Source organism: Ranitomeya variabilis, chromosome 6, assembly GCF_051348905.1.
Source record: "Ranitomeya variabilis isolate aRanVar5 chromosome 6, aRanVar5.hap1, whole genome shotgun sequence".
Taxonomy (NCBI): Eukaryota; Metazoa; Chordata; class Amphibia; order Anura; family Dendrobatidae; genus Ranitomeya; species Ranitomeya variabilis.
In genome coordinates, this window is record NC_135237.1 from 571644134 (window position 1) to 571669624 (window position 25491).

General features: G+C 47.9%; 2 protein-coding genes across 3 annotated transcripts in view; one reads left to right on the top strand and one right to left on the bottom strand.

The window, feature by feature from the left end:
* Positions 1-13934, top strand: part of LOC143783133 (ranBP-type and C3HC4-type zinc finger-containing protein 1-like) — a 51555-nt gene extending 37621 nt beyond the window's left edge. For both annotated transcript variants that reach the window (XM_077271430.1, XM_077271431.1), the window contains 6 exons: positions 5756-5916; positions 7222-7333; positions 9155-9334; positions 9507-9605; positions 12916-13059; positions 13259-13934. In XM_077271430.1, coding sequence (XP_077127545.1) covers positions 5756-5916; positions 7222-7333; positions 9155-9334; positions 9507-9605; positions 12916-13059; positions 13259-13339 — 777 coding nt within the window. In that variant the 3' untranslated portion in view covers positions 13340-13934. The remainder of the gene's footprint in view (positions 1-5755; positions 5917-7221; positions 7334-9154; positions 9335-9506; positions 9606-12915; positions 13060-13258) is intronic.
* Positions 13935-20443: 6509 nt separating this feature from the next.
* CYC1 (cytochrome c1) overlaps positions 20444-25491 on the bottom strand; it is a 45288-nt gene continuing 40240 nt past the window's right edge. The window contains exons 5-7 of the mRNA XM_077271428.1: positions 24071-24231; positions 21481-21581; positions 20444-20898 (exon numbers count right to left, since the gene is read on the bottom strand). Coding sequence (XP_077127543.1) covers positions 20794-20898; positions 21481-21581; positions 24071-24231 — 367 coding nt within the window. The 3' untranslated portion in view covers positions 20444-20793. The remainder of the gene's footprint in view (positions 20899-21480; positions 21582-24070; positions 24232-25491) is intronic.

The window sequence follows — 25491 nt, forward strand, 5'->3', positions numbered from 1 at the left end:
AGCAACTCTCAGTGCCGTAATGTACCTGGTCACCCTGGACCAAGCCCGGGGAAGGCAGAAGGCCTTCCACATGAACATGATGACGACACATCATGAGCTTGGAAGCCTGTGGCCTCCCTGTATGCAGCCTATCAGAAGAGGGAGAGGCAGAAACACTTCTGGTTAGGCTTGCCCAGGCTAGGGTGGGTGGGACCATTAAGGATGTGAAGGTTTGCAACCAGCTCTTGTCAGACCAACTGTCCCAGCTGTGGGCTACCCTAAACTCCTTCTGGGATTTGTTCAGTAAGAAGCATGGAAGGACAGTCGTCAGTCCATCACATGGACACTGGTGATCTCCTTGAAGGTACAGCAGCACATGCGCCAGGAGATTGAAGCTGGAAGTCATCCAACCATCCAGCAGGGCTTGGGCCTCGCCTGTAGTCCTCGTTCCAAAGAAGGCCTGGACAACCTGGGTCTGCATGGACTACAGGGGCTTAATGCGGTCACGGTCACTGATGCGTACCCAATACCGCACATCGATGACCTGCTCGATCATTTGGCTGGGGCCAAGTACCTTATCATCATGGATCTGAGCGGGGAATATTGGCAGATTTCCCTGACCCGCAAGGCATGGGAACGCTCTGCCTTTATCACCCCACAGTGATGCCATTCGGCATGAAGCATGCCCGTGCCACTTTTCAGCGGATTATCAACACGCTGTTCAAGGAACTTGAAGAGTACGCGGCTGCGTACCTGGACAACATTGCAATCTTTAGTCCCACCTGGGAGGATCACCTAGAGCATCTGGTGCTCGGGCGGATCTGCCGGGTAGGCTTGACCCTTCAAGCTGGAAAAGTGCCAGCTGGGTATGAGTGAGGTCCTCTACCGGGCACACTGAGTAGGCGGGGGGGGGGGAGGGAATCTAAAGCCATAGCCCGGGAAGGTGGATGCCATCACATCCTGGCCCACCCCAGGACCAAGAAACAAGTGATGTTCTTCCTGGGTACTGCAGGAGGTTTGTCCCTCACTATAGTAGCTTGGCAAAGCCTTTGACTGACCTCACCAAGAAGCTGCCTTCCGCAGTTGATTGGACAAACGATTGTGAGACAGCCTTCTGGGCGCTGAAGACTGTCCTTAGCTGCCTGTAGTACCAGGAAGCTGTAGACTTTACACGGCTGTTTACTCATCCAGGTCGAAACTATGAGCCAAAAACAACCCGTTTTGTACTTGAGCCTGAAGCACCTGCCAAGGGAGGTGGCCTACTTCACGATGGAGAATGCAATTGTGTGGCCCTGCAGCCATACTGCAATTGTGTGTCTGCAGCCATACTTGTATGGACACCAATTCACTGTGGAAATGGACCACGACCCCCTCAGCTGGTTACACACCATATCTGAAATGAATGGGAGGTTGCTACGCTGGAGCCTTGCACTTCATCAGTACCACTTCATCATTCACCACAAGAAGGGCTGTGACCACGGTAAAGCAATGGGTTATCCCGACGAGGGGAAGTTGCAAGTGGGGGTAGACTGGAAAGTGCTGCACCCCGCCCAGCACCCTCTAAAGGGGGTTAAGTGTGAAGGTTGGGAGGATGTAATGGCAGCTTACAATCGTCCTGTAAGCATGTATAGCTGTAACAAGACACCTGGGTCCGCAGGTGGTCCCACCTTTCAGCTGCAATTTCAGAACTCGCACCCCCAAAAGCTAACTAGAATTCAGCAACTACAGGAAGACCCCCTGTGGGTCCAATCCATGTGGTCTGCTTTGTTCAGTCAGCTAGAATTTCATAAAGAGAATATGGGCTTATAGTACTTCCTAGCCACACACCTGCTACATTTTCGTGATCTCTGGGCCGGACGGAATGCCTTCCAGGGTCTCGATCTGTTACCCAGGGGTAGGGAGATACATAGAACAGCTACTAGATGCTAGGTAGTAAACCTGTGTTTGCTCTTAATGCATAGCAGGGTCCCGGCCGGATCCGATGGCACCAGAACCGCCGCCCTAGGACCGTCCAGAAAGGAGTTATGATTAGTGATGAGCGAGTATACTCGTTGCTCGGGTTTTCCCCAGCACGCTCGGGTGGTCTCTGAGTATTTGTTAGTGTTCGGAGATTACGTTTTCATCGCCGCAGCTGATTGATTTACAGCTATTAGCCAGCTTGAGTACATGTGGGGGTTGCCTGGTTGCTAGGTAATCCCCACATGTAATCAAGCAGGCTAACTGGCTAATAGCTGTAAATTATTCAGCTGAGGCGATAAAAACTTAATCTCCGAATACTAACAAATACTCGGAGATCACCCGAGCAACGAGTACACTAGCTCATCAATAGTTATGATCTTTTCATAGGTTTTGGGAGATTTAGCTACAAACCTCCAGGGGAGGGGATTTAAGTTCAGCCCAGAGGGCAGGAGGGGAGTGAATCAAAGGGGGGTGGAATAAAAGTTAGTGTATGGCCATGTGGTCTGTTTCTCTGATGCATGTGGCCCACTTCGAACAGGGGGGGGTCACGTCGAGTAACGTGCTGTGAAGGACCTAGGAGTGGAAGCTGACGCCCCCGAGGACCAGCGTACACATGATCGAACATCACCCGGTAATTGACATGATCCATCTGCTTATATCTTTGTACAATACCTGTATTTGCATATCTAACTATTATATATAACCGTTGTGTATACTCTATAGTGCACTGTCTAGTGCATTAAATATCTAATTTAAGCTTAGGCTGCTCCATATATTGATCCACGAATCCACTCGTCTGTTTCTCGGTTTAACTTTCCATGCTACTGGGGCTGGTTCCTGGACAGATATAACCCTGTTAATGGACCAGGCTTATATTGAACGAGGAACTGGTGGCAGTCCTACTGGGCTGACCAGGCATTGTTTCACTGGTGCCAGTGAAAGGGGCCTCTCAGCCTGTCAGGGTTGGGTGCGAGTGTGGTGCCACGTCCTCTCACTCCCTGTGCCTCCCTGGGCCCGTGTGGACAGGGGGGGTGTCCATGTAAAACTGTACCAGTCTGACCTTGCGTGTCCCCAGGGGGTACGGAACGTCACTTTGGTGCAACTGGGGAAACCTGAAAACTTACCACATGATCCCGCTGACTTAATATTGTCATCAGGAGGGGTGGCAAGGTGCGGATCCTTTACGCACCACTCTCCTCTCTCCTCTGTTCTCTCCCTCTCATTTTCTATTCCCTCTCCTTTTCTCACCCCTATCCTCTTCTCTCTCCCCTATCCTTTGCTCTCCCCTTCGCGCTCCCCTCTCCCCTTCGCTCTCCCTTTTGATCTCCACTCTCCCCTTCGTTCTCCCTTCTCCCCTCTGCTCTCCCCTTCGCTCTCCCCTCTCCCCTTCGCTCTCCCCTCTCCCCTTCGCTCTCCCCTCTCCCCTTCGCTCTCCCCTCTCCCCTTCGCTCTCCCCTCTCCCCTTCGCTCTCCCCTCTCCCCTTCGCTCTCCCCTCTCCCCTTCGCTCTCCCCTTCGCTCTCCCCTTCGCTCTCCCCCTTCGCTCTCCCCTCTCCCCTTCGCTCTCCCCTCTCCCCTTCGCTCTCCCCTCTCCCCTTCGCTCTCCCCTCTCCCCTTCGCTCTCCCCTCTCCCCTTCGCTCTCCCCTCTCCCCTTCGCTCTCCCCTCTCCCCTTCGCTCTCCCCTCTCCCCTTCGCTCTCCCCTCTCCCCTTCGCTCTCCCCTCTCCCCTTCGCTCTCCCCTCTCCCCTTCGCTCTCCCCTCTCCCCTTCGCTCTCCCCTCTCCCCTTCGCTCTCCCCTCTCCCCTTCGCTCTCCCCTCTCCCCTTCGCTCTCCCCTCTCCCCTTCGCTCTCCCCTCCGCACTCCCCTCTCCCCTTCGCACTCCCCTCTCCCCTTCGCACTCCCCTCTCCCCTTCGCACTCCCCTCTCCCCTTCGCACTCCCCTCTCCCCTTCGCTCTCCCCTCTCCCCTTCGCACTCCTCTTCACTCTTGCTTTTGACTCTTCCTCGTCTTGAGTTTCTGAGAAATGCGTGACCAGAAGATGCGTTCTGTGGCTGTCAGCAGGATGTAGTCTCTGTCCCCTCTTCCTGTCCTCTACAGTGTCTGCCCATGATCTTGCAATCTTTCATTTTATGATTCCTCTGACTTTCGTGGTGGCTGCCTGGCATTGAGCTGCACTTCGCCCGGTCCAATTCAGGAACTAATGAAATCCTTTGATTTTGTTCTTGTATCATTTGAGCTATACCGGGCTCCAGTCACGCCTAGACTAAAAAGTCAGTAGTATGCATAAAGCGGTGGTTGTATGTTTATTTTTTTTCTCCTACATTGATTTTTACATTATCCTCTAGTCACACCCGGAGCTACATTAAGTCAACTAATGACCATTATGTCATTGATCAATGGTATATCATGTTTTACTCTAGTCACATCCAGAGCAGCATTAATTTTTAGAATTCATTATCCATTCTTTTCATCTTTTGGTTTGATTTGGAGTCCTATTTTGCTCCAGTCACATCCAGAGCCGCAACACCTTTTTGTTTAGGAGTTACTTTATGCTCCAATTCCTTACATAGTTGCAACAAGTCAGTAAATTACCACTATGATTCTGAGTAGCTGTAAATTCTTTCATTCTACTGTCCTGTATTCATTTTATCGTGGATCTATCACTTGCCGTAAACATGTAATTTTTCCCCTGGTGTAAATGCCGCTGTTCTCCTGAATCCGGCAATGTTTTTAGTTTGTTTCTGCTCCTCTCTGTTCCTGAGGTATGGCCTCTGTATCTAAGTCTAGTCTTTTTTCCCTATAGCCAAGTGGGTGTGGTTATCAGATCTTTTCTGTGTGCCTTTGTGAGTTCCACTCCCACTTGGCTTACAAAATTAAAATTATACACCTGGAAGAGGAGACTGTATCTCGGGAACAGAGAGGCACAGGAGCAAAAGAAAAACATTGCCGCATTCAGGAGGACAGCGGCTTTTACACCAAGGGGAAAAATACATATTTACAGCAATTGACGGGTCACCTGTAAGTTATAGTATGCTCTAGTCACATCCAAACCTGCATTAGAAAGTCAACTTATTATTATGATACTGACTAACTAAATCTTCTTCTTCTGATTTGAGATATTTTACGCTCCAGTCACATCCAGAGCTGCATCATTAATGGGGAGTAACTAAATCCTTTGCTTTCTTCTGTTACTCCAGTTACACTCAGAGCTGATGCTTCCTTTACAGATAAGATTCCACAGTAACATTACTGCAGGGTCAGATTATAAGGGTATGTGCACGCGTTGCGAATCTAGCTGCGGATCCGCAGTTTTCCATGCGGTGTACAGCACCATGTAAACCTATGGAAAACCAAATCCGCAGTGCACATGCTGCAGAAAATTCTGCGCGGAAACACTGCGGTTTATTTTCCACAGCATGTCAATTCTTTGTGCATATTCCACAGCGTTTTACACCTGTTCCTTAATAGGAATCCACAGGTGAAATCCGCACAAAAACTGCACTAAATCCGTGGTGAATCCGCAGGTGTAAAAACGCAGGTGCAGTCCGCACAAAAACTGCCCTAAATCCGCAATGGAATCCGCAACGTGTGCACATAAAGGGGACTGTCTATAGTCTGTAACTGTAGAAGTCTGAAGAGGAGCTGAAAACACAAAACGGGAGATGGTTTTGATTAACTATTTGCAAATTTGCTTAATTTTCTTTTTCCATTTGGAGCAATAAAATTGTAAGAAATGCGCCGCCTGTGGTGTATCCGCGCCGGTGCATCGGTGAGCCCGTGCTCCTCACACGTCATGCTCCGTCCTTCTCTTTTCAGGCTCTGGAGAAGGAGCGGCAGCAGAACTTTCAGCATCTTCTGCAACTGGACAACGAGGTTCTGATCCCCAACCAGGAGCTTATTGAATGCCGGATTTGCTACATGGAGGTCCCTGCGGGGGTCGGGGTCCTGCTGCGGGAGTGTCTGCACAGCTTCTGTAGGTAGGTGGCTGCACAGCCATCACCGATCAGCCGTAATATTACAACCACTTGTCTGATATAGCGCCCCCTGTCTGACCCGCTGAGGTCTGAACTCCACACTTTTGCTGCCAGGGGCTGATGGTAGCTGTCTGGAGAATGGTTTCTCTGTGCAGCCTCTGTGGATTGGACTCCCATTTTCCAACTCCAGATGATAGATCAGATGGAGATCCGGGCGATGACTTGTCTCTGTATTCCTAAAAGTCTTTTCACCGCTTTCTATCTTCATATCTGGACCCCACCTCAAGACCCAGCATATCCTGGGAACCACCCTCGAAGCCTGCCATATATATCGACAACACTCATCAAAACCTACCACTGCCCTGGACAGACCCACGACACATGCGGTACACTGGAACCAACCCTTGAGAGCCGCATTATTCTGGGAAAACCCTATGAGAACCTCCGCATTCCGGCAACGCTCCTCTAGAGCCGCCGCATTCCAGAAACACTCCTTGATAGCTGTCACAAGCCGGCAACTCCTCGGGAGCTGCTGCACTCCGGCAACACTCCTCGTAAGGTGTCGCGTTCCGGAAACATTCCCCGGGAACCGCCGCTTTCCGGCAACCCTCTTCGGGAGCTGCCGCATTCCGGCAACACTCCTCAGAAGGTGTCTCATTCCGGCAACACTCCTCGGGAACCACTGCGTTCTGGCAACACTCCTCGGGAGCTGCCGCGTTCTGGCAACACTCCTCGGGAGCTGCCGCGTTCTGGCAACACTCCTCGGGAACCACTGCGTTCCGGCAACACTCCTCGGGAGCCGCCGCGTTCCGGCAACACTCCTCGGGAGCCGCCGCGTTCCGGCAACACTCCTCGGGAGCTGCCGCGTTCCGGCAACACTCCTCGGGAGCCGCCGCGTTCCGGCAACACTCCTCGGGAGCCGCCGCGTTCTGGCAACACTCCACGGGAGCCGCCGAGTTCTGGGAACATCTCTTCGAGAGCTGTCACATGCCAGAAACACCCCCTCTAGACCCACCATATTCGGGGACACCCCTAGAGAGATGCCACATTCTGTCCCACTTCAATTTTTAGTTAAGTATATCCCCCACCAGGCATAGTTATCACCAGGTGATGGGTGGTATGTCAGCATTTTAGCTGGTTCGTATGTATGGTCGTTCTATTACCCTTCATCCTACAGTACCCTGTCACCGGCGGATGTTCGGTGTGCAGGATCTTCTTCTTTGAGTTCCTTTTCCCTCATCACCTTTAGATTGTGAGCTCCTGTGACCAGAGCTGCGGTACTCAGGTTTTGTGTTGTCTCCTCCCCAGGGAATGCCTGAGACAAGTCGTGAACTGCTGCGAGGATCCAGAGGTGTCCTGTCCTTACCGGGATGATACGTATGCCTGTGACCGGAAGCTGCAGCAGAGGGAGGTCCGAGCGGTGAGTAGTCCACGCACCAGTCCCCAACAGGCATGATAGTCCTGACCTGGAGGACACGTGCACAGCTGTAGGGAGCTCTTCACAAAGTCTCCCCCAAGAGATGGGTTCAAACGCAATAAGAAATGTGCCCCTCCTGTACCCCCATATCTGCAGCACTAGGGGTCATAGGTAACACGGAGGAAAACAGGGAAGCACATGAATCCTGTGGAGTATGATCTGATAGAGCGATCAATCATACTGCACTCTCCCTTCTCCACACCGTCCTCTTCCTCCTGTTCATTTTTCCTTCTTATCCTCCTTTTTACTTCCCTTTTGTTCTCGGTTTGCCCTCTGCTTTCCTCCCTTCTCCTCATCTTGTATTTCCTCTTTAAAGGGAACCTGTCACCCCCAAAATCGTGGGTGAGGTAAGCCCACCAGCATCAGGGGCTTATCTACAGCATTCTGTAATGCTGTAGATAAGCCCCCGATGTATCCTGAAAGATGAGAAAAAGAGGTTAGATTATACTCACCCAGGGGCGGTCCCGATGCGGGCCGGTCCGGGGCCTCCCATCTTCATCAGATGACGTCATCTTCCTTACTTCCTGCTCCGGCGCAGGCGTACTGATCTGTCCTGTTGAGGGCAAACCAAAGTACTGCGGTGCGCAGGTGCTGGGAAAGGTCAGAGAGGCCCGACACCTGCGCACTGCCGTACTTTGCTCTGCCCTCAACAGGACAGATCAGTACACCTGTGCCGGAGCCGCAGCGTGAAGACAAGAAGAGGACATCATCTGATGAAGATGGCAGGAGCCGGACCGGGACCGCCCCTGGGTGAGTATAATCTCTTTTTCTCATCTTTCAGGATACATTGGAGGCTTATCTACAGCATTACAGAATGCATTACAGAATGCTGTAGAGAAGCCCCTGATGCCGGTGGGCTTAGCTCACCCACGATTTTGGGGGTGACAGATTCCCTTTAACGTTCTTTCTCCTGTTATTTTCTCCTCTTATCTCTCTATGAACTACTTTTCCTGACCTTCCCTTTTCTCCAGCTGTCTTCCTCTGCTCTGTTCTGCTTTTCCACTTTCACCATATCCTGTTCTTCATCTCTTCCCGTCTTTTTTCCTCTCCTCTGCCTATCATCTGCTTTTCTGCTCCTCTTCTGTTTTGACCTCCTGTTCTCCTCCTTTAGGCTGGGATCACACATACGCGAGATACGGCCGAGTCTCGCAGGTGAAAACCCAGCTCTGGCGCCGGCACTCCGGAGCGGAGCGTGCAGCTCCATGTATTGCTGGGCAGCTGCACCCTCAGCTGCGGAGTGCCGGTGCCAGAGCTGGGTTTTCACCTGCGAGACTCGGCCGTATCTCGCGTATGTGTGATCCCGGCCTCACCCTCATTTCCTTTTTTCCCTTTTTTGCTCTTCCTGTCTTCTTCCTCTACTCTTCCCATATAACTTAACTGCACTTCCTCTTTATTCTTCTACTTTTCCCAACTTCTATTTTCCTTTCTTCTTCTTCTCTTCCTTTTTTTTTTTTTCTTCTGGTTTTCCCCTCATTGCCTTCTTTCTTCTGCTCTTCAACTTCTTCTTCTGTTCATCCACACAATTTCCTCTTCTTTCCTTTCTCCTCTTTCACTCTATCCCATGCTCTCCGTTTCTTTCTCCTCTGCGGTTTTCCTCTTCTGTTCATCCCTTCAATCGCCTCTTTCCTTTCTCCTCTTCCCCTCTATTCCATGCTCTCCTTCTTTGCCTTCTCCTCCTCTTCCTCTCCTCTTCTTTCCCCACTCTAGTATACAGATAGTCCATGTCTGCACCATCCTGTATGTGCGTCTTCTCTCTCTTCACAGTTGGTGTCGGCGGAGGAGTATTCTCGCTTCCTGGAACGCGGGCTGGTGGTGGCGGAGAGCAGAAGTCGGAACAGCTACCACTGTCGGACGGCGGACTGTAAGGGATGGTGCATCTACGAGGACTCTGTCAATGAGTTCATCTGTCCGATATGTCGGGCTCAGAACTGCCTGATCTGCAAGGTACACTGCCGATGGATGACAGGGCGGCATGGTCGCGTGCGGGCCGGGGAGTCCTAATATAATGGGTCACCCGGCATGTCCCTGAGCTCGGGGGGCTTATATTGGGTCTTGCGATGACCCATCATTGCTTTATGTAGTTGGGAACATTGCTTGTTGAATCTCCCTCCTCCAGGCCATACATGATGGGATGAACTGCAAAGAATACCAGGACGACCTCCGCATCCGCGCTCAGAACGACGCAGCCGCCAGACAGACCAGTGACATGCTGAAGGTGAGGACCGGGTGATTCAGGGGGAATTTACAGCAGGCCGGATCACATTGGACAGATAAAGCGATAGCAGGAGTATAGCGACACCTACAGTGTGTGTGCAGGTGTGTATACAGTGTGTGTGTCTGCAGGCGTGTATACAATGTGTGTCTGTGGAAGTGTACACGTCTGTACAGTGTGTGTATTTGCTGTATACAGTACGTGTTTTGGTGTTTGATGATGTGTATACAGTGTGTGTGCACACAGGCGTGTACATGTGTATTTATCTGCTGTATACAGTACGTGTTTTGGTGTTGTGTATACAGTGTGTACATGTACATGCGGTCGTGTACGTGTGTTTTGGTGTTTGCTGATGTGTATACAGTATGTGTATTTGTCTGCTGTATACAGTACATGTGTTTTGGTGTTCGCTGATGTGTATTCAGTGTGTCCGCACGCGAGCGTGTACTTGTATATTTTTCTGCTGTATACAATTATGTGTGTTTTGGTGTCTGCTGTGTACAGTGCGTGTGTTTTGGGGTTTCCTGATGTGTATAGTGTGTGTGTACGCTGGCATGTACATGTGTATAAATTTGTGTATTTTTCTGCTGTATACAGTACATGTTTTGGTGTTTGCTGATCTGTATACAGTGTGTGTGTGCACACCGGCGTGTACATGTGAATGAAGTATGTGTATTTGTCTGCTGTAAACAGTACGTGTGTTTTGGTGTTTGCTGACGTGTATACAGTGTGTGCGTGCACATGTGTATACAGTCTGTGTATTTGCTGTATACAGTACGTGTTTTGGTGTTTGATGTCTATACAGTGTGTGTATGTGTGCTGTATATAGTACGTGTGTTTTGGTGTTTACTGATGTGTATACAGTGTATGTGTATACAGTACGTGTATTTGTCTGCTGTATACAGTATGTGTTTTGGCGTCTGCTGTATACAGTACGTGTGTTTTGGCGTCTGCTGTATACAGTACGTGTTTTGGTGTTTGCTGATGTGTATACAGTGTGTGTGTTTTGGCGTCTGCTGTATACAGTACGTGTTTTGGTGTCTGCTATATACAGTACGTGTGTTTTGGCGTCTGCTGTATACAGTACGTGTTTTGGTGTTTGCTGATGTGTGTGTGTGTGTGTGTGTGTGTGTGTGTGTGTGTGTGTGTGTGTGCGCGCGCACAGGCTTGTACATGTGTATGAAGTATGTGTATTTGTCTGCTGTATAGAGAGTACGTGTTTTTTGGTGTTTACTGATGTGTATACAGTGTGTGTGTGTGTGTGTGCACACCGGCATGTACATGTGAATGAAATATGTGTATTTGTCTGCTGTATACAGTACGTGTGTTTTGGTATTTGCTGACGTGTATACAGTGTGTGTACATGGACACAGGCGTTTACATGTGTATACAGTGTGTGTATTTGTCTGCTGTATACAGTATGTGTTTTGGTGTTTGCTGACGTGTATACAGTGTGCGTGCACACAGGCGTGTACATGTGTATACAGTCTGTGTATTTGCTGTATACGTGTTTTGGTGTTTGATATTTATACAGTGTGTGTGTGCTGTATATAATACGTGTGTTTTGGTGTTTGTTTATATGTATACAGTGTGTGTGGGCATATACATGTGTATACAGTACATGTATTTGTCTGTTGTATACAGTATGTGTGTTTAGGCGTCTGCTGTATACAGTACGTGTGTTTTGGTGTCTGCTGTATACAGTACGTGTGCATTGCTGTCTGCTGTATACAGTACGTGTGCTTTGGTGTTTGCTGTATACAGTACGTGTGCTTTGGTGTCTGCTGTATACAGTACGTGTGCATTGCTGTCTGCTGTATACAGTACGTGTGCTTTGATTGCTGTATACAGTACATGTTTTGGTGTCTGCTGTATACAGTACTTGTACATTGCTGTCTGCTGTATACAGTACGTGTGCTTTGCTGTCTGCTGTATACAGTACGTGTGCATTGCTGTCTGCTGTATACAGTACATATGTTTTGATGTCTGCTCTATACAGTACGTGTGCTTTGGTATCTGCTGTATTCAGTACGTGTGCTTTGGTGTTTGCTGTTTACAGTACGTGTGCTTTGATGTCTGCTGTATACAGTACGTGTGCATTGCTGTCTGCTCTATACAGTACGTGTGCTTTGGTATCTGCTGTATACAGTACGTGTGCTTTGGTGTCTGCTGTATACAGTACGTGTGCTTTGGTGTTTGCTGTATACAGTACGTGTGCATTGCTGTCTGCTGTATACAGTACGTGTGCTTTGGTGTCTGCTGTATACAGTACGTGTGCTTTGGTGTTTGCTGTATTCAGTACGTGTGCTTTGGTGTCTGCTCTATACAGTACGTGTGCTTTGGTATCTGCTGTATTCAGTACGTGTGCTTTGGTGTTTGCTGTATACAGTACGTGTGCTTTGGGGTTTGCTGTATACAGTACGTGTGCATTGCTGTCTGCTGTATACAGTACGTGTGCTTTGGTGTTTGCTGTATACAGTACGTGTGCTTTGGTGTTTGCTGTATACAGTACGTGTGCTTTGGTGTTTGCTGTATACAGTACGTGTGCTTTGGGGTTTGCTGTATACAGTACGTGTGCATTGCTGTCTGCTGTATACAGTACGTGTGCTTTGGTGTTTGCTGTATACAGTACGTGTGCTTTGGTGTCTGCTGTATACAGTACGTGTGCTTTGGTGTTTGCTGTATACAGTACGTGTGCATTGCTGTCTGCTGTATACAGTACGTGTGCTTTGGTGTCTGCTGTATACAGTACGTGTGCTTTGGTGTTTGCTGTATACAGTACGTGTGCTTTGGTGTTTGCTGTATACAGTACGTGTGCTTTGGTGTTTGCTGTATACAGTACGTGTGCTTTGGTGTCTGCTGTATACAGTACGTGTGCTTTGGTGTTTGCTGTATACAGTACGTGTGCTTTGGTGTTTGCTGTATACAGTACGTGTGCTTTGGTGTTTGCTGTATACAGTACGTGTGCTTTGGTATCTGCTGTATTCAGTACGTGTGCTTTGGTGTGTGCTGCATACAGTACGTGTGCTTTGGTGTCTGCTGTATACAGTACGTGTGCTTTGGTGTGTGCTGCATACAGTACGTGTGCTTTGCTGTGTGCTGCATACAGTATGTGTGCTTTGGTGTCTGCTGTATACAGTACGTGTGCTTTGGTGTCTGCTGTATACAGTACGTGTGCTTTGGTGTTTGCAGGCATTGACTTTTGTTTGCAGGTGTCATTTCTCATCTCCTGCCCTTACACTGAATGTATGAGACGCCTGTAGGGGGTGACTGTGAGCGCCGTATATGTAATGTGAATGTGCTCTGTCCTCAGATCCTGGTCCAGACGGGGGAGGCCATGTACTGTCCGGCATGTGAGATTATCGTCCAGAAGAAGGATGGCTGCGACTGGATCCGCTGTACCATGTGCCAGACTGAGATATGTTGGGTCACCAAGGGCCCTCGCTGGGGGCCACAGGTAAATTGAGGCTGGTGTACATGGTGGGGCTTATAGGCAAGGGGGTAAAACAGAGTGCTGAGTCTGAATCCTGGGAACGACTCCTGCCCGGGGTCAGCACATCACGAGACTAAAGATGAATGAATGGCCCCGGACCGTGTACGCCGTGAGCCGCCATCTTGATTGCTCATAGTTACTTTTCTTTTTTCTGTGTGCACAGGGTCCTGGAGACACATCTGCTGGATGTCAGTGTAATGTGAACGGAAGGAAATGTGATCCCAGATGTCAGAACTGCCACTGATCATTAGTCACAGCAGCTGCCCATCCATTATATATGCAAGCATTGTCCCCGCCGTGCCTCACTGCTCCGAGATCACTGTACATACCACTAATGATGGCGTCTAGCGTTATGGCCGAAGCCGTGATGGACAGAAGGGGAGGGAAAAGACTGATGAGATGCCGCCTGTAACCTATGCAGAAAGGTGCAATAACTCCTCACCCCGGGAGGCACCACGGACTTGTGATTGGTGGTCTTGCATTTCACAGATTTATGTTCTTTATTGTACAGTTTTTGTCTATTTTTTTGTTTTAAAGGGGAGCCCCACTTTAGTTATCGTTATAGCTGAAGGATTAATTAGCGAGCGTCCTGGAGACTGGAGCATAACCCTCGATACTTGTCTGTGTTTACACTAGGCGTCTCCCCCTCCCCAATAGTAGATTAAGGTGACTCTCCCCCTGCATTAGACAATCAATGGAACACTACAGTCAGTCGACATCCCAGGACTCAGAAGCCAACAGAACGAGCGAGAGCTTCGTCTTCCTCACAGCTGACTACTGTTGTATCTCACTGAGTGTGACCGGACAGCCACATTGGCAATAAATGTGGTTCCACAGCAGCTTACTTTGCTTTTGTGATGCTACAACCATTGATCACGTCCAAGCATAAAGAGGTAAGGGCAACAGCCTGAGAGCTAGCAGCAAGGCAGCGGAAGTGTGCATGACAGGACACAGATTTGACTACAAGCTCAGACCAGAGCATTAGGCCAAAGTTCACTGCAGCTGTGACTAGAATAAAACCTAAAGAATAAGGATTTAGAGGAAGTAAGATGATGATCAGAAGTGGATCAGTCCATAATCCTCTGAATGTAGGACTCTTTAGTGCTATCACAGCCATAGACAGATTATACAATGATTCTGCCTTATGATCACCGCCTCTGATTTACTGAATCTCTGCTAAATTACTGGACTTTTCTTGCAGCATCTTTTCCTTCTGATTTCCTAAACCTCCCCTTGCCATGATGTCTCTTCCTTTAATTTCTAGATCTCTTCGATCAGTGGTGTCTCTTCCACTTTAGATTCTCTGGACTTCCTTCACCTCGGTTTCCACTGATTTACTGGATATCTCTACGTGGTGGTCGCTTTCTCCACTGGATTCTGGACTTCTTCTCCCAGTAGCATCTTTGTCTTGAAGCTTCCTGGACTTCTTGTCATCACTTCCTCCATGTATTTCCTATACCCCTCCCCTCAGCAGTGCTACTCCTCCTTCACAATTCCTAGACTTCTCTTTTCATCTCTTTCCCCACTGAATTCCTAGATATCTAGTCTCAGAATTGTCTGACTTCATTGATGATTTCTCAAATCTCCCCTTTAAGTGGTGACTGCTTTTCCCTCTCATGTCTTCCTTCACTGATTTCGTAGACCTCTCCTCCCAGTAGTATATCTTATTCTCCTCCAATTTCCTGGATCATTTCTTCCTCTTCTGATTAGAGGCTTCTCATGGTGGCATCTCTTCAGCGTTCCTGGACTTCCCATCTCATTTCTTTATCCACCAATTTGCTAGGCCTCTCGCCTCAGTGTCTTTTACTACTGATTTCCTTATACAATCCTGCTTGATGGGGTCTTTTTTTTTTTTGTCAGTTTTCCCCTTCTCTCCCGCAACCTGTTTCCTAGGCCTCTCCTCGAAGTGTTGTCTTTTCCTCTTCATCTTGTATTTCCTTCTGGTCTCTTCCTTCACCGATTTTCCTAGGCCTCTTCTCGAAGTGGTGTCTTTCTTTTCAGCCTTATTCAGCTTCCCTTATCTTCCTCCAATTTTCAGGACCTCTTCTTTGTGGTTTCACTTACTCTTTGGATTGCCTCAACTTCTGTCCTCATTTATTCCTCCGATTTCCAGGACCGCTTCTCTCTTCCTCAATTGATTTGTTAGTGCACTTCTGAGACATCTCTTCTGATTTCCTGGAACTCTTCTCAGAAGTGTCTCTTTAGAGTTCTTCTCAAATAAATAAATCAAATGTTTTTGAATGTATAAGTGTGAGTTATATTCTGAATTATTTACAGTAAAGGGTTTGCTTCAGATCAGCCCCGTGTCGAGCTTTCTTTAAGATGACTGCCTGGACGTGTTACCCTGCATTTAGGCTTTTCGTTCTTCTATTTTAGCAGTGTCTCCATGGATCACCATTACCAGTTTGGCTCTGCACACCAGAACACATTTATACCTCTACATAAATTTAGGGGAATCTAAAGGCTTCACGTTTCTTGCAGTAAAAAAAAAACAAAACACTTTCCAATATTGGTGGTCACCTTCTTGACAGTAAGACCGCTCTGACCCATTGAGGCTGGAACCTATTTATCACCTTGAAATTTCATGTTAGAATAATCAATATCTTGCAGAACAAGCAATTACCACTAGGAAATCCTTACACCCTGACAGGAGGTATGGCTCTACCTTTAGACAGATGGTACATGTTGCACCCACATGATTGCCAGAAGTGTCACGACGACCGTGCTCACTGGTTGTCCGCACATCATCAAGTCTAACGCGCTCATGACCATCACCAGCTGTCACTGCTTTGATCATCTTTCATAGACACTAACCATCCCGCAGGACTTGCCATGTTGGAGATGCTCTAACCCAGTTGTCGCCATCACATTTTTGCTTTTGTCGGAGTGGATCAGATCCTAAGTTTGTCTTTTTTTTCCCATTGCTAACACAACTGTCTGTTTACCTGCTGCCCAATCTCTCCCACCTCTTGGGTTGGATACATGCAGAAATTAGTATACGAGGGCACAGATACTGCTGAGGAGCAGGGACTCAGCCGTGAGGGCCTGGAAGACTGCTGGCTGAGAAAGTACAAGAAACAAAGGGTGAGGCTACAAACGCAAGCTCTGACACAATTCTGTTTTCTAGCTGAGGTTGATCAGTTTCCAAGGGATGAGCTTTAAACATAAGAAAAAAGTTCTCATGAACAGCTGAAAATGTCAGTAAGCAATAAATTGCTTGCATTTACCAGCACTATACGCCAATACGATTTATGAAGATGGGATATTGCAGCCAGGTCAGGCATATACCCAGAATAAGTTATCACTTGCTGACTGGGCCCTCAGCCACTGAGAACCTCACCTTTTAAAAAAGGTGCATGGATCCTTTCAATTTTTTGGGGTTTGTCCAAGTGCGATGCAGCTACGGCCTCCCTCTGAGTGGGCAACACAGAAGGAAAAGATGCGTAAAGGTTCCTAGGCCCCATCATCCTGCTGCAGGCTCTACACTAGTCTGCGCTTACTCTCTCACCATTATGTATGGGTAGATTAAAAGCTGAAAATATGTAAGATGCAGCAAATCATGGATGTGGCGGATCACACTGTTCTACATGTTCTCAAAAACTGTCAGGTTCAGTTATGAATTTAGCCATTTTTTTTTTTAATGATTTTGACCTCCTGAATTCAAACCTGACAAACACTGTTAGTTGCTCATTTCTGTATAACAGACTTTTCGTTTTACTGTAAGGAAAAGTTTCAGTACTTTGAGACATTATTTTTGCAGGTATAAAGATGCAGATTTTGTTGCCAATTTCTGATATTTAGAGGAAACTTAGCAACAATTCAATAAGTAAAACGTCTAATCACTATTGTGAATTATAAAGTTACAGAAATTGCTTTACAACATTTGCTCCTCATTCAGTGACTTTTTTTTTTTGCTTGTCTCTTGTACTCCTGCATCGGATCATCTCTTACAATTGTTCAGCAGTAATCTGCAAGCATTGATGGATTCCATTTTTCTTTATCTTTTCTGCATAGGCACAATATCTTAGTGAAATTTCTCACCATGTTTGTTGCTCACTGCTCCGCAGTTAGGTGGAGTAAGAAATTAATCTTTAAGGACATGTTACAGCCAAGATCCTTATAGGTTTTGAGGAGCGTTTCCCCGCCCCCCAACACTTAGTTTTCTGCTTGAGTTTCCCCCAAAAATGAGTTCCACTAATACAAATGCTACCTATGCAGGATTCTCCTTGCCCTGCAACAAATTTAGAAGGTTACGAATCTGAGGTCCAATAAAGACTCCTACCTTTTATCTTTGATAAATTTCCAAAGTTGCCTGTAGCAATGAGATACTGGAATGCTTTTGCATTTGTATCCATTGCCTTTACATAGATCTTCATTAGGCCCATCTTGGATGTGCAACTGTTAGTCAAGTCCTGGATATAGGACATTTTTATGCTTTCCTGGCTGAAGTGAATGTCGGAGAGGCCAGTCTCTTCTTGTAGTGATATTCACTTGCATGACTATCCCACTCACACAGAAAGCAGCAGGACTTTACCTATCCACCCTGGAGACTACATGAGAGGGCAACCACCTTTACATCACCACACAGGGGCCACAAACATTGGTCATAGTTCAGACACCGCCAACAGCTGATTCATGTCATAGGTATCCTTCATGTGGACGACGTAACCAACTGGAATTGAAAGCGCATTGCCGTTATACAGCAAGATGACTTTTAGGCTTGTTTTGGACAAAGCGATGAAGGGCCTCCATTCCTCTGGATGAAGATAACCTCAGAAGTTCCAGTAAACTGGTGCTGTTGGTGCATGCACACAATCGCCATCCATGAAGACACATTGGATTACATTTTTATCACAGTTGCAGAACAAAGAATTACGAACATCGGCAGCTAGGAGATTCCATGGCTGTAGCCGGGAGCCTACGAGCTCAGCCTCAGTGCTGGAGCCTACGAGCTCAGCCTCAGTGCTGGAGCCTACGAGCTCAGCCTCAGTGCTGGGGCCTACGAGCTCAGCCTCAGTGCTGGGGCCTACGAGCTCAGCCTCAGTGCTGGGGCCTACGAGCTCAGCCTCAGTGCTGGGGCCTACGAGCTCAGCCTCAGTGCTGGGGCCTACGAGCTCAGCCTCAGTGCTGGAGCCTACGAGCTCAGCCTCAGTGCTGGAGCCTACGAGCTCAGCCTCAGTGCTGGAGCCTACGAGCTCAGCCTCAGTGCTGGAGCCTACGAGCTCAGCCTCAGTGCTGGAGCCTACGAGCTCAGCCTCAGTGCTGGAGCCTACGAGCTCAGCCTCAGTGCTGGAGCCTACGAGCTCAGCCTCAGTGCTGGAGCCTACGAGCTCAGCCTCAGTGCTGGAGCCTACGAGCTCAGCCTCAGTGCTGGAGCCTACGAGCTCAGCCTCAGTGCTGGAGCCTACGAGCTCAGCCTCAGTGCTGGAGCCTACGAGCTCAGCCTCAGTGCTGGAGCCTACGAGCTCAGCCTCAGTGCTGGAGCCTACGAGCTCAGCCTCAGTGCTGGAGCCTACGAGCTCAGCCTCAGTGCTGGAGCCTACGAGCTCAGCCTCAGTGCTGGAGCCTACGAGCTCAGCCTCAGTGCTGGAGCCTACGAGCTCAGCCTCAGTGCTGGAGCCTACGAGCTCAGCCTCAGTGCTGGAGCCTACGAGCTCAGCCTCAGTGCTGGAGCCTACGAGCTCAGCCTCAGTGCTGGAGCCTACGAGCTCAGCCTCAGTGCTGGAGCCTACGAGCTCAGCCTCAGTGCTGGAGCCTACGAGCTCAGCCTCAGTGCTGGAGCCTACGAGCTCAGCCTCAGTGCTGGAGCCTACGAGCTCAGCCTCAGTGCTGGAGCCTACGAGCTCAGCCTCAGTGCTGGAGCCTACGAGCTCAGCCTCAGTGCTGGAGCCTACGAGCTCAGCCTCAGTGCTGGAGCCTACGAGCTCAGCCTCAGTGCTGGAGCCTACGAGCTCAGCCTCAGTGCTGGAGCCTACGAGCTCAGCCTCAGTGCTGGAGCCTACGAGCTCAGCCTCAGTGCTGGAGCCTACGAGCTCAGCCTCAGTGCTGGAGCCTACGAGCTCAGCCTCAGTGCTGGAGCCTACGAGCTCAGCCTCAGTGCTGGAGCCTACGAGCTCAGCCTCAGTGCTGGAGCCTACGAGCTCAGCCTCAGTGCTGGAGCCTACGAGCTCAGCCTCAGTGCTGGAGCCTACGAGCTCAGCCTCAGTGCTGGAGCCTACGAGCTCAGCCTCAGTGCTGGAGCCTACGAGCTCAGCCTCAGTGCTGGAGCCTACGAGCTCAGCCTCAGTGCTGGAGCCTACGAGCTCAGCCTCAGTGCTGGAGCCTACGAGCTCAGCCTCAGTGCTGGAGCCTACGAGCTCAGCCTCAGTGCTGGAGCCTACGAGCTCAGCCTCAGTGCTGGAGCCTACGAGCTCAGCCTCAGTGCTGGAGCCTACGAGCTCAGCCTCAGTGCTGGAGCCTACGAGCTCAGCCTTACTCTTGGGCAGATACAAATCTCTTACAAGATTGTGCAGTAAACTTTGTGTCAAGATCTGGTTCGGGTAAGGCTGCACCCTCTTCCTCCCTTGACTCAACTTAAAATGTTTCTGGTGCTTTTGGAACGGGTAGTTCTTCTGTCTGTGGTAGTGGGCGTATTGTAGACGGAAGGTTCGGATACTGTAGAGTCTTCTTCCTTGAAACTCCTTTCCTAATGGGGGGCACCATGCAGAAGTAACAATTAGTTGGCTCTCTCCAGCTCATTGGGACTGTAAAGGGCATGGATTGCCTCTTCCCATGCAATCACTGGGTAAGATGTGAGGCTCATGTATTGCAGCAGGTGTAGAGCCAAACTCTTGTCCTGATCTTCTATTCTGCAGCCAAAATACAGGTTTTAGGCTTTTTTCCTTATCGTGGTAGTCAAGTTTCGCCTTTGTGATGCAAAAGTGACCTTTCCGCATATGGAGCAAAAACTATCTGCTTTGTTAATGCAAGAATGAGGCATATCTGAAAGAACTTAAAGAAACATGTCAATACGCTAAGAAACTAAGTGAAGAAATCCTCAGACTGTATTCCTTACAGAGAGCATTTATAGAAGTACATGATACGACTAATTAGGATTACGTTATCGGAGCCAAGTTGGCGTTTTTTGATTGCAATCGCTGTGATCAATCATGTCACTTCCAAAAAGAAACGAAAGCTGCAGCTTTGACTTAAGCAAGGCTACCAGGGTGCAGGTTTACAGGTCCGTGCCATAAAAATGGCAAAGTCCAGATGCTTCGTACACGCCGTGTGCTCATCTCAATCCTCACAGAATTTCGGCAAATAACCAGAGCAGATTTGAGCCCTCATGTAAATAATCATTCACCCTCCGTCAGATTTAAAAGATTTTTTTTCTTTTTTAATTTAATTTATCAGCCTCCCCATGGAAGGGATGGTAATGGACACCAAGAACTGTGTGTGTGTTTAGATTTCTCCCGCAGTCCCTTTTCCTCTCAGGTGGATGATACTGATGAACAGATGGATAAACAAAAAAAATAAAAATATAAAAAGGACAAAACTCTGATAACGGGAGCAGAGAAATAATATTACAATGGAGGTCTGTCCAAATGCAGCTTCCACTGTCAGGAGGCAGGAAAGGGACAATAGCGCAATCCAGATGTCACCGCCGAGGCCGCCAACGAAGATGAGGAGGGGGTCCACCAGGACCTACAGTCATCCTGTTTACTTTGGTGGTTTATAGACCAACTTCCTGGACTTCAGCACGGTCCACCGATGTCTCTTCATGTAGTAGAGAACAGAGATAATGATGGACGACATCAAGACGATCTGGAGGCAAAAAAGGGAAAATGAGAAGACCGATTGGAGCAAAGCGCCCTGGAGCCAAAGCGCCCTGGAGCCAAAGCGCCCTGGAGCCAAAGCGCCCTGGAGCCATGCTTCAATCTTGTGGAACGGAAGGTTACAGGTGTCTGGTGAAAGCAGATTTCTTATACTGCAGACTTCAAATCCCACCATGCTATTTAATACCGATAGGGACTGTAGATTGTGAGCCCCGCTGGGGCCAGAGATGGGGGTGTCTGTGGAATTAATGGCGCTATACGAGTAAAATATTTGTGGCAGTCTGGGGAGTAGAGTTGAGCAGCGCTCTGATGCAGTGTCGCTCCTCGACAGCCGGACAAGAGAAGTCTTCATTTCTGCATCAGTAGTTCTGCTAAACTCTTGCCAAGACATAAGATAGGACAAATCCTGATCACAGCTGGGGGATTGTTACAATTGCATCCTCCGCACGCTTATGTTTAGTGATACTTTAACCTACTTGTCACTCTCAGTAATAAGAATCTTGGGAGAACTGATAGATTTATTGCCTCCGTGTGTTAGAAAGCCCACATCCTCCCCACATAGAAAACTCACTTTAAGGCCCATGCGCTTGCGGTCGTCATGTTCTGGCTCGGAGGCCCATCGCAGGAACGTGCAGACATCTTTAGCCACTTGAGACATTGTTGCCGGGGTTCCTGCATAAAAACACATCACAAGTCACCAAATAAGCCCCCGCATGGTAAAGAAAATGCACGCAACATAATAAAATGGAATATAATACAAGTGAGTGCAGCTCTGGAGTATAATACAGGTTGCAACTCAGGATCTGTAATGTAATGTATGTACACAGTGACTGCACCAGCAGAATAGTGAGTGCAGCTCTGGGGTATAATACAGGATGTAACTCAGGGTCAGTAATGTAACGTATGTACACAGTGACTGCACCAGCAGAATAGTGAGTGCAGCTCTGGGGTATAATACAGGATGTATCTCAGGATCAGTAATGTAATGTATGCACACAGTGACTGCACCAGCAGAATAGTGAGTGCAGCTCTGGAGTATAATACAGGAGGTAACTCAGGATCAGTAATGTAATGTATGTACACAGTGACTGCACCAGCAGATTAGTGAGCGCAGCTCTGGAGTATAATACAGGATGTAACTCAGGATCAGTAATGTAATGTATGTACACAGTGACTGCACCAGCAGAATAGTGAGTGCAGCTCTGGGATATAATACAGCATGTAACTCAGGATCAGTAATGTAATGTATGTACACAGTGACTGCACCAGCAGAATAGTGAGTGCAGCTCTGGGGTATAATACAGGAGGTAACTCAGGATCAGTAATGTAATGTATGTACACAGTGACTGCACCAGCAGAATAGTGAGTGCAGCTCTGGGGTATAATACAGGAGGTAACTCAGGATCAGTAATGTATGTACACAGTGACTGCACCAGCAGAATAGTGAGTGCAGCTCTGGATATAATACAGGATGTAACTCAGGATCAGTAATGTATGTACACAGTGACTGCACCAGCAGAATGGTGAGTGCAGCTCTGGGGTATAATACAGGATGTAACTCAGGATCAGTAATGTAATGTATGTACACAGTGACTGTACCAGCAGAATAGTGAGTGCAGCTCTGGAGTATAATACAGGAGGTAACTCAGGATCAGTAATGTAATGTATGTACACAGTGACTGCACCAGCAGATTAGTGAGCGCAGCTCTGGAGTATAATACAGGATGTAACTCAGGATCAGTAATGTAATGTATGTACACAGTGACTGCACCAGCAGAATAGTGAGTGCAGCTCTGGGATATAATACAGCATGTAACTCAGGATCAGTAATGTAATGTATGTACACAGTGACTGCACCAGCAGAATAGTGAGTGCAGCTCTGGGGTATAATACAGGAGGTAACTCAGGATCAGTAATGTAATGTATGTACACAGTGACTGCACCAGCAGAATAGTGAGTGCAGCTCTGGGGTATAATACAGGAGGTAACTCAGGATCAGTAATGTATGTACACAGTGACTGCACCAGCAGAATAGTGAGTGCAGCTCTGGATATAATACAGGATGTAACTCAGGATCAGTAATGTATGTACACAGTGACTGCACCAGCAGAATGGTGAGTGCAGCTCTGGGGTATAATACAGGATGTAACTCAGGATCAGTAATGTAATGTATGTACACAGTGACTGTACCAGCAGAATAGTGAGTGCAGCTCTGGAGTATAATACAGGATGTAACTCGGGATCTGTAATGTAATGTATGTACACAGTGACTGCACCAGCAGAATAGTGATTGCAGCTCTGGAGTATAATACAGGATGTAACTCAGGATCAGTAATGTAATGTATGTACACAGTGACTGCACCAGCAGAATAGTGAGTGCAGCTCTAGGGTATAATACAGGATGTAACTCAGGATCAGTAATGTAATGTATGTACACAGTGACTGCACCAGCAGAATAGTGAGTGCAGCTCTGGAGTATAATACAGGATGTAACTCAGGATCAGTAATGTAATGTATGTACATAGTGACTGCACCAGCAGAATAGTGAGTGCAGCTCTGGGGTATAATACAGGAGGTAACTCAGGATCAGTAATGTATGTACATAGTGACTGCACCAGCAGAATAGTGAGTGCAGCTCTGGATATAATACAGGATGTAACTCAGGATCAGTAATGTATGTACACAGTGACTGCACCAGCAGAATTTCAAAGATTTAGACTATTTGTAACCTTATCGCTGATTAAAAAGAATACAGAATCTCCGCAGACCCCACCGCTCCCGGCGCAGATCCCCGCAGATCCCCGCAGCGGCCACCACCCCTCCCGACGCAGATGCCTGCAGCCACTACTGCTAACTTTATCCCACTTAGAGAATGTACCCTTTCCAACAACTATTTTTGGTCCCTTAGCCAGTATTTTACCCATGTACATATATGTCCCCGGTTCTGGAGCGTCAGTACAAGGCTGTGGCGTGGCTCAGTATCCAAGTACAGATATATCACATCAGCCACATGGCCAACATCCAGATTTGCACTTACCTCCTCATAGAAACCCATCATGCTGGCGGAAACACAATTTATCTTTCATCAATCCACGCGGTTGTCCTGTTACAGTGTAAATCTTAGTGTGGAGTCCCCACAATCTACAAGCAATCAAACCTACCATCGTCGTACTCCAGAACCTCGTTGTAGATGGGAGGCGCCATAGCGATGGCCTGGCCCGGGAAGTAAGGGTTGAAGTACAGTCCTTCCCTCAGTTCAACACCGGCTGGAGGGTCACAGTATCCAGTGAGCAAAGAAAATATGTAATCCTCTCCTCCGTGCCTGAAAACAACCAAAGATTAGATTAGGAACCATATGCAACAGCAGTGATGATGTGACAGATGCCCATTAAGTGTTTACACCCTGGATTGTACACCGATGCTTCACCGTTTTGGGGGTGAACAATTACAGATCAAGATTCAGGACAGATCTGTCCAATGTAGCAATGCCAGGTAAGCTAGGGTTAAATCCTAGCTCTGCAGGTTCTGATCAGATCACCTGGCTGGCCTGCATATAACCAGGCTAGGAGTTCATCTAAGGCTCAGGGAAGCTGACCAGACTGGATGTGTCTTAGAGCTGAAGAGAGACCAGCTAGAATCCCTCTCTGAGAAGAGTCTGCACAGGCCGTGTGCCGAGAACCACAAGCATCACTGGTTGATATGGACAATCGACGTCTTGTGTGACTGAGCAGGGGCTAGCTCAGCTGTGTATGAGCAGTCAGGGTCGGATCTGTTTAGATCGTGCCTGGACAAGGTCTGGATTTAGGTTTATGAGGTTTTTTTTTGTGTAACCTGTGGAAAGCAATAAAAACTGCATGTGTTTGGACCAAAACTGCATTGCCTATGTGAACGCTACCCAAGGCCTAATGGCTACCACAGCGAGTGAATCCCTACAATTGGTGGAGAATACGGGCATGAAGTCCCAGAGAGCACAGGAGGTTACAGTATAAAAATGTAATGTCCTGGGAGAAAGCAGCTACAATACTGTAAACTGTATTTAGCACATAAGTCACATAACAAGGACAAAAATCCTCATAAGTACATAACACTGAAAGGAGGACGTAAAAATGGACCACTAAAGAGTATAACCTTTTAAAAAAAAAAATTTTTATTTAACCCCTTCATGACCCAGCCTAATTTTGACCTTAATGACCTGGCCGTTATTTGCAATTCTGACCAGTGTCCCTTTATGAGGTAACTCAGGAACGCTTCAACGAATCCTAGCGGTTTTGAGATTGTTTTTTCGTGACATATTGGGCTTCATGTTAGTGGTAAATTTAGGTCGATAATTTTTGCATTGATTTCTGAAAAAAATGGAAATTTGGCGAAAATTTTGCAATTTTCAAATTTTGAATTTTTATTCTGTTAAACGAGAGAGTTATGTGACACAAAACAGTTAATAAACAACATTACCCACATGTCTACTTTACATCAGCACAATTTTGGAAACAAAATTTTTTTTTGCTAGGAAGTTATAAGGGTTAAAATTTGACCAGCGATTTCTCATTTTTACAACAAAATTTACAAAACCATTTTTTTTTAG